The following is an 18,419-nucleotide window of genomic DNA, read 5'->3' as shown; positions in this document are numbered from 1 at the left end:
TAGTAGACAGCACGGGTTTGGACATGAGCCATGAACAACCATCAAGTGAAATGAACAAGATAATTGTAGATAGTGGTGAACTTGAAGAAGAAAGGAGAGCAGGATAACATGTAATGGTGTGGGATGTGGGGGAGAGTGAGAATCTGGTTTAGAATTAAAAAATGAGAAATGGTTTTTCCAAGGAGATGACTCTTTTTGAAGAGTTTCTGAGAAATCTTCTAATCAGTCTTTGCAAGAGTGGTTTTTCCTAAAACTTGCTTTATGTCCAGTTGAATATATGAATTTATTAGTTAATTTCTCTATGAAGGCAAATAAATAGGCAGATAGGGAACTTAGACTTTATTGGTGCAGAAAGATGCCCCTAGAATTGGGAAGCAAGCAAACCTATTTTGTTCAATGTGTGGTTTTGTCCAATTTGTTGAGTAATTAGTGATTTATACTAGAACGTGTAAAATACTTGGGATAACCGCCTTCCTTGTGATAGTAGCCTGCCTCCATTCATCCATCCATTTTCTACCCATCCATTTATCACCCCTTGCTTCCAAGAAGCAACTCTAGAGAAACCAACCCAACAAGATAAATTGCCATTTTACAGTAAAGTGTGTGCACATGCGCACGCGCGCTCGCGCGCACATACACACACACACACACACTATAAAAGCTGTAATGTACCCATGGATTCAACTTTCCCTTAACAATAAAGTCAGTTAAAACTCTCTGGGATTTTAGTGTTCAACACAAGGTCTGTTTACTAAACAGAGCATCTGAGCACAAATGGAACAGCTCGTGGAGAAATCTGGAGAGATCGTGTAGTCTTCTTTTAGGACCGAAGGAATGTGGGCAGGGTGGAGCTTTCAGGTCCTGTTTTATGAGGTTTTAGAGTGTGCTGTTCACAGACATCTGTGTGTGATCAGGCAGGCCCAAACTAAGGCAAAAATCTTCATTCCTGAAGAAGGGGGCAAAGTACAAGATAGATGGAGGACAAGATAAAAAGAAAAGTCAGAGATACATTAAAACAAGAGACATTCTGGGCACCTAAGCCAAAAGTAGTCTCAAAAACTACATATTAAGAAGCAGTCTAGAATAGGCACTTAAGGAGATTGGCTAAATTAATAAAGTAATACATTAATGAAAATATTAAAGATACAGTTGTTTTTAAATATTTCTAACAAATTCTTTGTTTATTTTAATCTTCAGATTATCATGCAGTTCATGTGGATAAATATTTTATATGTCTGCTGTGTTTTTCCATTATTTCTGTAGGTTATTGTGATTATACATGATTTTCTCATTATAGTGCATATGTTTTCATTGAAAAATATTTTCATATTGATTTTATGGCTTAAAAATAACATTTCATGTATGCTCACAAGAAAGGACTGTGTCCATTTTGTTCACCATTGTACAGAATATATTTATTTGTTAACAAATAAGTTTTCTGGGTTGGTATGGGAACAAGTAAACTTCCAGATATTTATGAAATGAAAATGGAAAATGCATTACAAAGACCAGATAATTCCTTAAAGGGTAGCCAAGTTTCAGAAAAAGAAAATTATTTGCATGGAATTAGCTAAAATAAAACTCCATCATAATTAACAGAACCAGGAATAGATTTAACTTATGTGTTTTGGTGTCCTCAAGATGTTTTCTTTTTCTCCACAATAGCTGCCGAAATGAAAGAAGACTGTGCCTCGATCACAGACCTGCCCAATTCCTTCGAAGGTCCAGTCTCCATAAGTACGTATCTGTTCTTTACTTGGCTGAGTTTCCCCATCTTTGGGAAAGGGATCAGGTGCATTTTCTATGAGATGCAGCTGGCTAGAACAGTTTTCATTTTCCTAAGTTTAGAGACATTGGTGATAATTCAATATCTCTTCCCTTTTCCTGCTATGACTTCAATCTACTCTCTGGTTTACCCCAAAACTCAAGTCCAGTCATTTGAAAATCTCTGTCATGTTTTTTTTTGTGGCATATTTATACATACAACATTATCATCTGCTTGATAGTTTTCATTTAGTTAACTCATTCTTTTCTATTTAAAAGAGATTTTTTTTTAAAGAATTGCAAATGGAAAACCAGAATGCCTTGCATAAGTAGAAATAAATGTTTAAAATACTTGTGTGGGAAAATGAAATAATTTTCTTAAATTCTAACTATTATAGACTCTGAGCCTGAGCCATGGGTTGTCTTATAGAAGGGGATTATATATGTTGGGAGTAGGAGTATTTTGACCCTTCAGATTTTCTATTTGATTTAACTAAAGTATTGAAAGGTAATTATAAAGGGTATAAACTTCCCAATCTGTTTCAGCTCTATTTATACCATGTTCACCTAAAATCATCTTGATTATCTTCAGCTGTTGATGTTCAACACTGTAGGAAACAATATTTCAGAGATGCCAACCCACTAATTAATAGTCAATTATTAATCATTGCCTGTCAGCCTCATTTCTTTGAGGAGCAGCAGAGTGTTGAGGAGGCTTGGGGGCAGAAGTGACAGGGAAGCGAGACTCTTCCTGGATCACACAAATCAAGCTCCAGATTATCCTCCACTTGTGTAAAGAACTGCCCCAGCCTGTGCCTTGCAAAAGACAGAGGATGTCGGCTATGTGAGACATGCTGTCCCTCTCAGGTGTGGTTTGAAATTCTATTTCCTTTCCACAAATGAGATCTTAGAGGAATGACTTATTCTTTCCAAGCCTTAGTGTTCTCATCTGTATAATAGAATAACACAGGAGAATTGCCATGAAAATTAGAAAGAAAATATATCTAAAGACTGCCTGGCTCATTACTAGATGCTCAATTAATTACCCATTTTCTTAGTCCCCAGGGAGCGCTTTCAAAATCAGTGTGTGTGTGTGTGTGTGTGTTCCCTTATCTGCCTCTGCAAAGATTATCAGGTTGATTAAGACTTTGGAATGTTTTTAAGTTTATGTTTTATTAATACTTCCACTTGGGCAAGCAAAATAGGTAAGTGCAAAAAAGGAATCTTTATCCCTACCAATGTAATACAGCAGAAAATAATTTCAGCCAAAGGCACCTTGTGGAGTGAGTAGCCAAGACTTGAAGGCAGTGAATATTCTTACTTTTTCTCCCTCTGTCATTTCCTGTTTAAGGCAAAGATTTTGACCTTTCTATATACCCATGTTGGTTAATTCTAAGTTTGAATTTCACAGAAAATAGAAGCAGCTCTGTCAATATTTAAGCATGATGATTCCTAGCCAGCAGTAAGAATTTGCTGAAACTGACAGAATCTGCTCTTTACAAAGAAAATCGAATTCTTGCTGTATTTGCTGATACATCTTCTCTGCTAAGGCTAATTACTGCTTTATCTTCTCCTTCAAATCTTTTTGGCAGTAGATGCAATTGACAGCAATCAATGTTGCATGTACTTCCAAAGGGAGAGCAGGGACCAGGTAGGAGAACATTATTTCTAAGCACCTATTGTGTGTGTTGAATACTGTTCTCAGTACTTCACAACATATAGAATGCTCATAACAAAAGCTAATGGTAGCCCCCCATTTTACAAATGATGAAACTGAATTTCAGAGAGTTCCCTTGTTGAGAGCCACAGGAAACCAGAATCCAACAAGGGGGCTGCCAAACACATCCTCTTTCCAGGATGTGCAGGTGGCTGCAGCTGCTTCACTTTCTTTCTTTTTTTTTTTTTTTAAGATTTATTTATTTATTTATACAAGCACTGGGTACAGTCAGAAGCGCGGGAGGGTGAGAGAATTCACCAGAGCCAGAGCGGGGAGCAGAGCAGGCAGAAGGACCGAAGGACACTGCTGAGGGGAGCAGCGGGCAGCAGGAGAGGTCTGCACGCCATGTGGGACCCTCCTCCGGTGGCCGGGGAGCAGCCGGGGATCGAACAGGTGCTGCAGAGGCTGCGGGCAGCTTTGCAACCCAGCGCTCAACCACTGCGCCACCGGGGAGGCCCTGCTTCACTTTCTTAGGGCATCAGCTGTTCCATGCCCAACCCCCCCCCACCCCAACCACACACACTAGATTGGTAGTCAGGTATTTTTTTTTCTAAATCACAAAGAAAATAACTTTGAAGTCACAGTCTTCCATCATAATCCACAGCCTTTTCCTACACTCAGAAAGTGTCAGCTGCCCCATTCTGAAAGAGCCTTCTTTCTCTTACAGCAATTGTGAACCGTGATGGCACCCGCTACACCAAGAAAGGCGAATATAGAACGAACCCTAATGACATCAACCCCAGCAGTGCCCCTGAGGAGGACATGAGCAGTGGCTCCTCCAGTGAAAGAAGCACTTCGGGAGGTTACATCTTCAACACGCACCTGCCAACCACTGCTCACCCAATCTATGACCAAGAGGACTACGGAGTGTCCGAGAGCCCGGAGGGCAGCCCTGTCACCAGTAAGGAGAAGGCGTCACTCTGCTTTCCAATCCCACTGATTTGCTGAAATGTCTCTGATCTTTCTGAATGACAGGCACTCGTGTGTCCATTGTCTACTGTCGAGAAGTTGGTGACCCCGCTTGGGGAGGGGTCATGGCGGTTGTCAGTGACCTGTACACGCTGACTTCTATAACTTATGTTCTTTTCCATTGACAAATCTTTTTCTTACCTTGGGATAAGAAATGCTATATTGAAGCTTTTTTAAAAATTCTTAAATTCTTTTATATTGCGGTAGCATTGGTTGACAACACTGCGTGTGTTTTAGAGGTATAGGATTACCTCCTTCAGGTGTATGTTACCACACCCCACCGATAAGGCACCCATGTCTTTTGCCATAGTCCACTGTGCCCATCTCCCCTCTGTGTCCCCCCTCGCCCTCTGGTAGCCTCAATTCAAACTCCTCTTGTGCGCTTGTCACTAGGCGGTAGTGACAATCCAAGCCTGATACAGAAGCTATGTTCTGTTGCCTTCTTGCCAGAGTCTACCAACGGATGGGATTGTTTTCATAAAGTTGGAATCACTGTGTCTGGTTACCATTCCATCAACCCCTTTCCCAGTTAACTTTATATTTTTATGTTTTAACCTGATTTATACTCACGTTATTGATTGCACTGTGTTTGGTCATAGTCATCAACCATTGATTTACTAAATCATTCCTTTGTTTTTGGTCTATGGAAACATAGCTGAAGAGGTTATCTGCTCAAATTCAGTCTGCTTAGATGTTTTCTATAGCAGCCTGAGGGGAAGGCTCTTAGTACTTGCCTGGTTTGTGTGGGTAATTCATTACTTTGGGGCTGTAAGAGTGGAAATATGTAAACATGGCATTGGATTTCTTTGGGGGTTTTAGTCCCTTGTGCTTTACTTGCAATGGGAAGTGTTTACATCTCCCTCTTAGCTTCTTCTCTTCCTCCTCTTTGCTTCCCCACTATGGTTTGTTTTAAAACTGGTTTCTGGATTGACTGCCTGCTTTCTGGGGATCATTTAAATGCAAACAGGGCATCTGCTGGAGGGCTTTCCTGCCTTTCCTCACAAGGCCTGCATTTCCCCTTTCCTGGCTGTGGCTCTCAAAAAGTGGGACTCTGAGCTCGAAGAGTGTGCAGAAGAGTGTGGCAGAAATCTACCGGCTCGTGAATGCTCAAGGTGGACACCTTTCTATCCCTTTTCACTCAGAAGCCAGGGCAACCTCCCGAGCACTGTGATTTAGCTCAAAAGTGTTTTCTGTGAGTGCCTTGCTGAGGGTGTGGCACAAATAGATTTGGGGTTCTGTTCAGTTTCTGCAGATTCTTTGAAGCATTTCCAAAAGCAGAAGTTTCAAACTGCTTTCCCACATTCCTAACGGCCTTGAGACTGTCAGCTCATAATTGTGGTCCCAAGGACAACCCTTCTTAAGAGAACCTTCTGCAAACCCGGCAGGCAGCGCTACAGGCTACTTGCTCCTCTGGGGTTCCCTGTCTTTTATAAGTAACCACGTTGAAGTTGCTTCTCATCAGGCCAGGCCATTTTATCAGGCAGAACCAACATAATTAGTAGTCTTAGCAGGAAGCAGATCAGGTCAATGCCAAAGTACCATTTGCCACCAAAGAAGAAAATCCTGACAAAATGTATCACGTGGAATGTTGAAGCTGACATTCAAGTTGCCAATAACCTATATAAAATAGTACTTTACATGTGCTGTAGGAAGATTATGAGCACTTTTAATGAACATTCATAGTTCATTTTTTAAGCACTGTGTCTTTCCTGATTAAGTTAGTCGGCAAACATATTTTGAGGACCTAGTGTATCCCAAGCCTATGGTGATCGATGATGTTATTAATCACCATCAGATGTGATGTCAAAGAGAAGTAAGATAGTTCTTCATTCAAACTATGCTTCAGGTTTTCTCAGTGCTGAACTTAGGACTAACTCAGAGTTAGTGCTACCTTCATGGAGCCTAGATAGTGTTCAGAAATCAAGGAAAAAGAATGCTAGGAGACTCGGTAGAAAGATGGTTCAGGATTTGGGTTGAGAAACAAGTAATGCTTTCGTCTTTTCAGAGCACTTTGCTAATTTTCTTTTAGTAGTTTAGGGAGAGAGAGATTCATTTTTTCTACTAGAGTGCATCCAGGGAAGATGAATTTGAGAGTCTTGAAATGTTATTGTGTGCAATAAACCAACAGAACCTTCAAGCAATCCAATTCCTACAAAGAAGTGTGTCAAAGCAAGCAATTAGGTGGAAACTTGAAGTATAAGACACACTAGAAAAAGTTAGCCTGATAAGTTCCTGAATAGATTGTGTTTTCTAAGTCCAGTGAGGAGATTCCCAAAACCTTATGACTGTTGGACCGAGAATGGGAATTAGTGATTACACATTCTCCCTAATGCCTGCAGGAGACCAGAGGTCAAGAGGGAAGCTGGCTGATTGTCGGGCAGCACAAGTCCTTGGCTTGGCTGGCTCATCCCCTCCTAGAGGGTCTTTAGTGGGTGGCAATAGGGAAAGTCAATAAGAACAACCATCCGGGAAGTTTTTGACTTCAGCAGGCGTGTTTTGTTTTTTTTTTTGTTTTTTTAATAAATGTTATTTTTGGAAGAACCATCCTGGAGGCATGTCATCACCCTCTTTTCAATGGTGATCTGGACTTCATTGGAATCTAGAAACCTAAACTAATTCAGGAAACAGACTCCTGCCTTGGAGTTCTCTATTTCCTTGTCTTCTGGGTGTCAAATAATTTTTTGGATGGTCTGGCATGGCTGACTTGGGTGGGGAAAACTGGAAACTCTGTTGGCGTAGCAGTTGCTTTTTCATATGACAACTCTCAAGAAGACAGAAATAATGCCCATTTCTGTCTTGCTCTCATATACTTACTGCTTGTTGGTTTCTTCCTGGCTTCTTATAGGATGAGGGCAGTGGAAACTCTTTATCTTTAATGAAGTTTCTGAGCTGAGAATGGGGTGTCTGAATTTTCCAGGGAGATGCTAAAGTTTATCTGACAGCATCATTGGTGAAATGGCTTTCTTTCTACTCTCTCTTCTGAGCAAATATAGCCTCTTGGCACAGAACACAGTGTGCAGGGTGTTGATGTTTGGTGGACAGAGATGGAGTTTTTAATCTGGAGTTCCTGGACTTCCAGTAGATTCAGTGACAGGCCACAAGGTGTTCAAGAACCACCTGAGATAAATTTTGAGAAAGTATACCTGCAAGATTGCTTTCTTGAGGAGAAAAGTCGTCACTTCTATTGGGTGTGGTTTTTGAAGATTTCAACTGCTTGAGATGTTTATCCTCATGATCTTTTCATTGTTCATCTACAGGGAATCATTCTGGACTTAAGTCCAACTTGAGAGTCAAATGAGAGATTTCAAGTTGTAAAATATTACTGATTATCCTTCCTTTAATTTGAACAGAGTCCAAAATCTAACTTGGGCAGTTTTATTTCTTTTCTGGGAACTCATTCAGAATTATAATCAAAAGTGACAGAAAGCGTTAGGTGGATGCTTGAGGAAGCTTTATCTAATTTCAACACTTTGAACACACATTCTTTGCAAAGTTCCACTCAAGTGTAAAGCTTGACTTGAGGTTAATGATTGCGGGTTGAGCTTTGAAATGCCTGTTGTCATCACACTATCACTTAACAATAATAGACCAGAAACATACAAGCAACAGCTCTAAAAATACTCCATAAATAAATGAATGAAAGCAACTTTCAAAAATGCTGTGGCTAAGATCTTTAGTTCATGACTCTCCAGTAAATATAAAATCTTTTTCCAACATGGATTATTAAATGGCTGCTTGATTTTGCTGTGAGCCTGCATTCTACTAGCACACAGAGGATCAGTAAACTAGTCTTTCTTTCAATCCATATTTGAGGACTTCTCTGTGCCAGATGCTACACAGAACATGAGCAGCGCTGAATTACTGCGCATTTGCATTTCTGATTCTGTCTTATGATTCTCAGAGACTGGAAAGATAAAACCAGGTCTTGATTTTTATCCCTAATCTTCATTCTATTATGGACACAGGCTGACTATACAGACGGGACTGGGAATAGAGGTTTTGTGGCAAGAATTCACTAAATGATGTTTTCATAATTGATCCAGTTACTTCAGCTGTGTACTCAAATAGCCATGCAGCAGCTCAGGAACAAAATAATTGGATATGGTCCTGGTTGGGTAATTCACAGCCAAAGACTCAGGATCGAACAACAGCAGCAACGACAGGTAAACTGTTACGTCTTTTGCTTATCTGTTGTCCTGAATGACAGGTCTCTCAGTGTTAAAGGAAACAGTATCCATTATCATGATGGGGAATTTTCCTCCCACTGCTCCTTCACCCTCCTTTGTGACCACAAGGTGTGAGACCTTTTCATTTATCTGAAAGGCCTGTGGATCGAGGACATTTTAAATATCCTATTTGTTTCCTTCTGGAGATATGCTCATAGAATCAGAATGATTTTTCTCTTCAGAAGCTTTGGAGATTCATTCAAAATGTGCATTCTAGAAAGACGTCAATTAGAAAATCCATACTCCCTGCTGATCTAATTACCAGTCAGTAATAGTAGGAAGGAAAGACTACTTTATGGATGGAAACTATAGGCCCTGGGCCCTGGACACCTGTTTGGATATTTGAAACTTCCACATAATATGTAGGAATTGATTTGTTGCTTTACATCAGAATCTAGGGCTCTAACAAGCTCCCTGGATGTTTGACTATTTACTCTAAATTATTGCAAAGCATTTTGACATGAGAGATTTTGTGGGAAAGGATTCAAAGTCTGTTACGAAGGTAGACTACAATTATATTTTCATTTAGGAGCTTTTGTTGATGGAGGAAATGTCCGCAATTCAAAATAATTAGGCATTCTTTTTCTAGAAGGAGAGTAATAAAATTGGTTCTTTACATTTGTTTAACTCATAAGACATTTACTAAAATATTAGTAACTAATAGAATAAGCTATTTTTATTTCAACAAATACTAGCATAATGAAACTAGTGCTGATGTTATGTTATGCTTGCATAACATAGTGATTAATGGGCTGATGTGTGTGTATGTGTGTGTGTGTGAAAGAGGGGGGTGAGATTGCAAGATAAATATACTATTTTTAAAAAGCATATTGTGACAATCATTATGAAGCACGTCTTACCATTGCTTCATCTTGGGTCACTTCTGGGCTTTCTTGATAGCTGAAGAAAGCAATCTAGGTCAGCTTTCTTTCACATTTGGTGACTTAAACTTGGTTTCAGCATCCCTGTTTGAATTTTTTCTGGTTTTTCATCTACTCTTATCTAATATTCTTCTGATACATTGCATGGTTGCAGAAATGGCAGTCTTTGGAAGTTTCCAAATCAGAACTCTTGCTTCTGTTCTTATTGATGAGATCATTGGGTCACTTCATCTCTGTCTTTCCTGACTGAATACTGTATTTTCAAGAACTGGGACTCAAAATATTCTGTTCTGCTTTGCAAAGTTGGTGTTTATATGAAAAGTGACCATGGACAAGGTTACTAGAGGATTTGGACTCTGCATGGAGGAAAGTAGAAAGGCATTTTTTTTTTTTTTTTCAAAATTCATCTGTCATTCTTCCCTGTCTTTAAGAGTGCTGGGGTTATAAGTCTTAGACTGCTGGCAGAAATATCATTTCCTAAATTCTTGGACAATGATATTGGTTGGTCAATACAGACTGTATAACAGATGAAGTACTACTAATCTGAAGAGCTGGGTTTTAAAATAGACTCTCAGATTTGAAGAGGATCTTAAATGGTCTAGTTCAGTCAATAGCTCTAATCATTTAATCCCCTGTACAAGTTTCCTGCTAAGTGACCTTCTGATGGTAGTGAGCATAATTCTCTATGAAGAAGCTCATTGTTGGTTAGTTCAGATTACTGCCTTCTGAATCCAACATTTGGAAGAATATCCATTTCCCAAAATTCTGAGCACAGGTCTTAGCTTGACCTTTTGAGGGTGCAGATAAAATTATAATCCCTTTTACACTATAGTTTTTCAAAATTCAAATATAGTTCTCATGTTTCTCTTGAGAATTTTGTTATATAGCTTATCTGCCCTCAGACAAGTGAGATCTGTGCAGCACAATTTTTTCATCTCTAAGATGACAAGCATGAACCAGATGGTATTTAAGGTCCTTAAATCTCTGACATTCTATGAACTCCAATCTGGGCCATGGAAAGAAATGGGACTTCTGTGCTTTTTTCTTTTCTTTTTACCGTCTAACTCAAGTATAGATGATTGTCTTGAATAGCAAAAGAGTAAGAGCATACATGATGCTATTCTTTAGGAACTGATAATTAATTTTTCAATGATCAATTCAATTGTAGTTACAACAGCTTTGATGAGCACTAGTGACACAACTCCCAAAACAGCAACCAGGAAACAAGAAGCACATGATTGGTTTTCATGGTGGTTTCAACCATCAGAGACTAAGAATCATCCTCACCCAACAACAAAAATGGCTGGTAATGAGTTATGATTATCTCATGTCATATGTTTTTTGACAATCTTCCATAATTCTCATTGATTTATGGGATATTGTCAAAGTCTAAAGTCTTTCTGGTTTCATAAATTATTTCTTTGATGACTTTAGAAAGATCATAAGTTCTGAGATACTCAACATTGTAGCATTAAATAATCAGATTTCTTCTTTCTACACTTTGGAATTAATAGAGCATGGAGGAGGCTAATAAGGAGGAGGAACCAGGTCTTTCTTGATGAGCAAACAAAATTTTGACTTTGAAAGCTATTCTACAATGACTAAAACATAAAAAGTTCTTGACTTTTCATAAATAGCAAATAAAATAAGGTAATTAAAGCTAACAAAATATTTTAAAAAAATCATCATCAATGAAACTATTTTGGGATTAAACATTTATAGTATAAAAAGACAAATAGTCATTCCAAAAAATAATCTGGAGCTCATTCAAAATATTGGAAACCTGTTTTCAGTAGAGACATCTCTTACTGTAACCACTAAGGAAGGTAGAAAATAAAAGGTTTGTATATCCTTTTCTGTAAGTGTATCTAAAAAAAAGTGAGGATTTCTCAAAATGCCAGCTACCGTACACTTTAGTGACCCCTTTGTTTGATTAATAAAAGCTCTCTTTTAATTGATTAATTTCTTTGTTCTCTGCTAAACCATTACTGGGAACTGCAGTGAAGTTTTCATGTGCTCTCAGAGCTACGGTGATTTGGTGCTAGAGAAGATCAAAAAATGATTTAGCAAATTGTGAATACAATTATGGGAGTTTAGAAATAAATAAATATGTGTTTAGATTCCAATGTTTTTGTGAAGATGATTTGACAAAGCAAATAGGCACATATGAAATCTTCCCTTTGTATTCTTGCCATCTTATCTTTAATGGCATATGCTTAATAGGTTAACAACAAATGTCTTTGGAAGGAAGGGGGAATTCCGTTCATTGGCCTCTTTTCCTTTTACGGAGTTATGTCCATATTTATTCTTTTAACTTCCTTTAGAAAACAGTCAATTGTAAAAATCATAACCAATTGCTTTTAGGCCTATATATTAGCTTCAGGAAAAAAAGAATTTGGGGAATACAATCCAAACCTCTTTACTTTATTCTTGCAATCTTGGGAACTCCATTATACATTCTGTGCCTGACTTTCTTCCTTTATCAAATGGATTGCACAACATCCAGTTCATCCACTAACATGAGTCACCACAACAGGTACGGATTCAAATATCATCTCAGCAGGCTGGGAGCCAACTGAAGAAAATGAAGATGAAAGAGACAAACACCCCAGTTATTCTGGATCAGGCATTGATGATGATGAAGATTTTATCTCCAGCACCAGTAAGAATAACCAATTACAGTAGAACCATTCATGCAAGTTTACCTTCTGAGTGATGCCCAATAGTGTCTATCTAGGGAAATCTAATCTGAAATATGAGCATGACCTTATCATCATATCTTACTTGTACCTTGATGAGATTATGAAGGAAGAAATAGAATTTTTTGAATGGAAGCAAAACACGTTTGGAGAAGAAATGGGAAAGATATATTTCATAAAATTCCCAATGCCTCATGATATTTATTTCTTTTTTTTTTTTAAATAGGGACTGCTACTATGAAGTCTCTTTTAATTATTAAGCCTTGTCAGAGGTGGCCTAGTAAAACATTACAATAAATATTGTGTACCTACTCTGCTAGGTGTTTGAAACACAAATATGAAATATAAAAAAAAATACCATAGAATTCTTGCTTTCAAGGATCTCATGGTCTATTGAAGCAATAAAGTTGCAGAATGTGATTGGAAGGGTATTAATTAAATTTGTAGATGATCCCAAATTGAGGCTTAGAATGTTCTAGAAAGGCTTAAGTTGAGAACAAGAATTCAACAATTGTCATAGTTAATCAAAAGCTAGTTGAGATCAAGATAATTAATCCAGAGTTTTAACAAACAAGATAGACAAAAATAAAACAGAAAGATACAGAAGAGAAGGACAAATGTCAGCTGAACTTTAACAACATATTGCCAACTATTAAAGCAAATGTTGAAAACATTGCATTATAGTGTGACAATTATAAAACTTTTTGAGAATAAGGATGGAAATTGAGCTGAAATAGCCTTTAAAATGCAAAGGTTGGTGTCATAGTCTATCTTCATGGCTATTTCTCACATATTCCTATAATGACCTAAGATGTTGCTAAACAGAGACAAGAATCCTAGACTTGGCTCCATCATAATTCTGTTTTTCCTTGCAGATGATGTGTATTTGGGGTACTGCATGAGTCCTCTCTGGTTACTAAAGTTCTGTTTGTCCTATTAAAACCTGAGAGTTTCATCCCCAAATGGCAGTACCCAGAGAGAGAGAAGTCCAAAAAATAGCTCACATGTTGGAGGCATCTCAGTATATGACACTGATATAACCAAGACTTGAGATGAATAGGATGCTTTATATCTCAGTTTTTAAATGGGTATAGTTCTTAATTTGGACAACTCTGCAGAGCTTAATCAGTTAAAGAAAGGAAACTCTAATAACTTCAGAATGACAACCAAGTAACCCAATCACTGGAGCTATACTATTACACTGTCTTTTGGGTTCAGGATATGGCCCCATCAATAAAGACGTGTTCCTTAGTACTTGAGAAACTCTCTTGGGTGACAAATCAATCAGAGAATAATTTATATGATTAAACTCCAAGAAAACACTTCCCTTGGCATTTTTCATCTCTGTGACCACTTTCCAACTTCGTCCATTTTTCTGCTTGGGGCCCATGCGTGTCATTCAGTAGGATCTGTCTTCCGTAAGGGTATGATGTTACCTTTCCATGCTTATTGAAAATATGGCTCATAATATTTCTGTGAAAAGGAGCTGTGAGTACTACAGTTCTGAATGGAATTTTGTATTATTTGGGTATCAAAATAAAGTTTGAAAGAATTAGGATGGATTTATAAATGACCTTTCTACTAAAGATACTGAATCTGAATTTGTCATGATCCTTTTGCCTTTTGGACCTTTTCCACTCTCCCTTCTGTTTTGAGTGACCACATCAGGGTGCTGGTGGATGTATATCTCATCTTTTTTTTTCGGTGAGCTGCTGTGATGGTGGTTGGTTACCTATGGTGTTTTTCTACTGAATGTATATACCTTGTTTTTCTTTAATTGGCTATGAATGGCTTGCTTGTGAAATGCTTTGTATTTGATGAGAATACCATAGGTATTTGATAAATCTGCAAAATGTATAGCTAAATCATATAACCATTCTGCATAGATATTCGACCTTAGACTCACCTAGAGAAAAGCTATGGCTGCTCAGCGTGTTTCTTTCCCACCAAAACTACTAAAGGCATAAAGTGATCATCGTGGTATAACTTTCAGGTCTTTACCTCTTCAGCCTGTGGATCTACATGTAGCACACATGCCAGTGACACAGAGTCCTTGGGCTTTTCAGTGCCAAGGGCCATTACAACTGCATGGATGAGCAAAATTCTGACATTTTTGGTTATCCTCGGTGGAGGGCTGGCGTTTTTAAACTGTCCTTCCTCCTGCTGCAGTTCTTTGCCTGTTTCTCCAGAAGATCTCATGTTCTGACCTCAACTATGCTATGACAGAGTTTAAAGGACACTGAGATACTTAAGAATATGGCTGAATCAAGCTGAAGTCTCTCTCTACTTTCCCTCCATTTCCACTCAATCATCTATACAAGCTGATATACATGATTCACGATATAGACTACAGAAGGGGGAAATGTGCAAAACAAGTGGTGAAGGCTCAAGAAGTAACGTTATCTTAACTACTTCAATCATCATTATCACAGTTTCAACGACAACACCAGTTCCTATGCACCCAGGTGAGAACATGGATTGGACTGTATGGAGACCAGCCTCTGTGGATCCAGAACTATTACCTCAGACAACCACAAGCATGAATGGTAATGGGTTATGCATATTTAATGAAAGATTTTTTTTCTCAAAGTCTATGATGCTGCCTAGGCCAATCATCAGTACACAGTGGGAAGTTTAGTTACTGTCTCATCGCAAATTCTTAGTGAGCTTTTATGAGGATACTCAATTTGACTTGGGAGTCATTTATATACTGTACCAGGTGGGAACAACATATTTTATGTTGCCTCATTGTAAAGATGAATATCTTGCAATATGGTTTTAGTAGAATAAAGGATAATCATTAAGAAATGTCATGCCCATTAGAGATTGGTGCCCAGAGCATTAAATAGCCTGTCCCTTAATGGGAGAACAGAACAATCAAAGGTCAGTTGCTAAAAAGTCATAGTGTATATAACCATCATCATGACAGATGTGGACAAAAGTGGCACCAGTGCTTATGGGGAAAACTGGACCCAGGACCCTCACCCTCCTCTCATTCACCATGAACATCAGAAGGAAGAGGAGACCCAACATTCTACAAGCACAAGTAAGAAGGATGGTGTCAGAGGTGCTGGTGTAGACGAGTTCATTCCAGCGAATAGGGAAGACTTTTCTTAAACACTGATCACATCTATATTCACACAGTGATTTCTTTTATCCCCAGAGAATAAAAAAAATTGCCAAATATGTGCACAATTTTTTAGAAATTGGAAGAAAGATGTTAACTTGTCAAGTTGTCCCAAATGCCAAAATGTTGAAAAGTTACAATGCTTTTAAAAATCTGAGACAGAATTTTTATGTCAAATATTCCTAATGATTTTATTTGGGTGATTTGTGTGTTTATGGATGTATGAAAAGTGTTTTCTTTGGGTGCTTAGCAGTGGGATCTGGAAAGAAAACTTGACAGGTGCAATGATTTTGGAATCTATCCTTTTGATAAAGATCTTTGAAGACTCCAGTTTCTTTTTCACATTCTGGTCCGTGCTGCATTGTGGAAAGGCATCCGTTAGGTTCTTTGGGGGAAAGTTCATAACTTAGATGGCCTGTATTTGAATTCTGTGACTCTTCTTTGTCTTTAAGCCTGAGGTAACTTGGGGAAGGCTTTGATGCTATTATTCCTACTTACGTGCAAACACCTCAGGTTTTCTAACTTTAGGAACAACAGGTGGACTGTGAGGGTAGAATTAAAAAGTAAGAAGTGTATTTACTCTTCTTTATCATGTTTGGGATTTAAAAAAATAAGCTTTAATTTTGGGTAATAGCTTGTAGCATTTTATAAACTATGATTTAACTCTCATTCTCATAACCTTGGATACTCCTAAAAGGAAAAGATAAACACAGACACAGACACACACACACACAACCACACACACATGCACACACACACATGTCAAATGGAGAAGCCAAAGGATTTGGGAATCCCTGGTTTGAGGGATGTCTTCAGACATCAGCTAGGACATAGGTTAACAGGTCCTGAGATTGATACTGAATGTGTTCAACAGGGATTCACTTCATTACTTACCCCAATAGGTTTCATATACCATGAAAATGATGGGTTGAGTTAATAGAGGAATTTTCTGATAGAAGGAAATAAGAGGCAGAAGTCTATTGAGAATGGGATTCTGTAACAGTTCCCGTTGGGTCTTAATAGCATAGCTTAGAAATTATTTAAGACAGTTTATATTTAAAAAGCAGAAAGCTACTTAAGAGGCTTGGAATTAATGAGCATGTTGTCAAAAGATGTTCTGGGTGGGGCATCAGTGCTGGAGGGGAATTGAAAAGTGCACTTAACAAAGCAGGAAAGCAGCAACAGCTCCCAGCTCCAGCAATTCTTACAAAACACAAAGAGAATCTCATTGACTTCTGCACTTTATCGAGAGAAAAACAATTTCCAAAAGAAAATCAACCTTCATATTTTACAATGAATATTCCAAACCATGCTAACCCATATGTTGAAAACAACACAAGGATTATTGTGTTTTTAAAGATAGTGTTAGAGGGCCTCCCCGGTGGCGCAGCGGTTGAGCGCTGGGTTGCGAAGCTGCCCGCGGCCTCTGCAGCGCCGGTTCGATCCCCGGCTGCTCCCCGGCCACCTGAGGAGGGTCCCACATGGCGCAGACCTCTCCTGCCGCCCGCTGCTCCCCTCAGCAGTGTCCTTCGGTCCTTCTGCCTGCTCTGCTCCTCGCTCTGGCTCTGGTGAATTCTCTCACCCTCCCGCGCTTCTGACTGTACCCAGTGCATGTATAAACAAGCAAACAAACAAACAAATAAATAAATAAAACATGCCTCTATAAAAAAAAATTAAAAAAAAAAAAGTTCTTAAAAAAAAAATAAAGATAGTGTTAGAAGGAGGATGGAGTAGTGTGTGTGTGTGTGTGTTCACGTGTGTGCACACATGCATGTTTCTTCTTTTCTTTTCCCCTTTTTTTAATGAAACTGCAGTAGATAGTCTTATGCTTGGGTTAACTTTTCTTTTCATTTTTTGTAATTATACTTTGTGGTTCTTCTAACTTCATTATTTGTCAGGAGGTAGCAATTTAGTCAGTGAGAGGCAATATTTAGGATTTAGATTTTTTTCTCCTCCCTCTGGACAACCCGTTAACCCCAAGAATGTTTTGCCAAGGCAAAGATAAAATAGGGATAATAAGTTTTACTTTAAAAATATTTTTGCAATTATCAAATTACACTTATCAATTTTCTAAAACAATGAATTACAATCAATTCTAAGAGAGAAATATGCTTTGGCTTGACAAGTTTAAAGACTCATTTCTTGATTAACTAAAAGTTTGCTGTTAGTTGTTATAGAAGAAAATGTCAGAGGCTTAATGATTTTTCCCAAAGACATCCTGATAGATTTTTTTACTCCATTCATTTTGTCCTTTTTAAAACTGAAATATTGCAGCCAGTCTCTTTGCAATTATACTGTAACACTAGTATTGTTTTTATAATGCAAAACAGTGGCTAGAATAGTTTGTCTTTCACTGAGTTAATTTTATGGAAAAGCAATTTTGTCAATTTTATTTACTTAATTTTTAAGATTAATTTATTTATGCATAGGAGAACTGGGGTATAGGCCAGAGATGAGGGCAGGGGGTGGTGAGAGGATTCACCAGAGACAGTAGGGAACTGAATAGGAGGACTGACTGAAATACACTGCTAAGAGGAGCAACGGGTAAGACAGGAGAGGTCTGCTGTGCCACGTTAGCTCCCTGGACAGGGATCAAACTCACACAGTGTTATATAGTGTGATAGAGCTTAGACTTAACCCCTATGCTACCAGGGAGGCCAAATTTTATCAATTTTAGATACCACATACATGTTCCCTCTTACTGTACTAGTGGAGTAGAGTCCCTTTCATTGCCAATATCTTTCATGCTGGACAGACACTGCTGGTACATTTCCAGTGCACATGGTTGTGGAGTGTGGTCATGTGAGCCCATCTCTACTGGGCTCATCTTGTCATCTATTGTTATGTAATCTATCCCTCTCCCCCATAAATCACTGGAGCAAAGAGGTGGACTCATAGGGTGTATGATGTCATAGGCTATAGAAAAATAATGCTGGGAATTCATAAACCATGGTCTAGTCCTACCTCTGTACCAATCAGGCTATCTGATTCTGAGCAAATCAAAACTTCTTTGGGGCCCCATTTTTTCTTCTGAAA

The 18,419-nt window shown here is 38.4% G+C and overlaps 1 protein-coding gene across 2 annotated transcripts in view; it reads left to right on the top strand.

The window, feature by feature from the left end:
- Positions 1-18,419, top strand: part of CD44 (CD44 molecule (IN blood group)) — a gene marked incomplete at both ends in the record, with an annotated part of 81,567 nt that overhangs the window by 41,896 nt on the left and 21,252 nt on the right. For both annotated transcript variants that reach the window (XM_084246211.1, XM_084246210.1), the window contains 2 exons: positions 1,666-1,737; positions 4,149-4,382. In XM_084246211.1, the coding sequence (XP_084102337.1) occupies positions 1,666-1,737; positions 4,149-4,382 (306 nt within the window). The remainder of the gene's footprint in view (positions 1-1,665; positions 1,738-4,148; positions 4,383-18,419) is intronic.

The sequence above is a fragment of the Talpa europaea genome (genome assembly GCF_964194135.1).
Source record: "Talpa europaea genome assembly, chromosome: 1".
Lineage (NCBI taxonomy): Eukaryota > Metazoa > Chordata > Mammalia > Eulipotyphla > Talpidae > Talpa > Talpa europaea.
The sequence above is the reverse complement of the archived record's forward strand: the minus strand, read 5'-3'. Positions and strand labels throughout refer to the sequence as shown.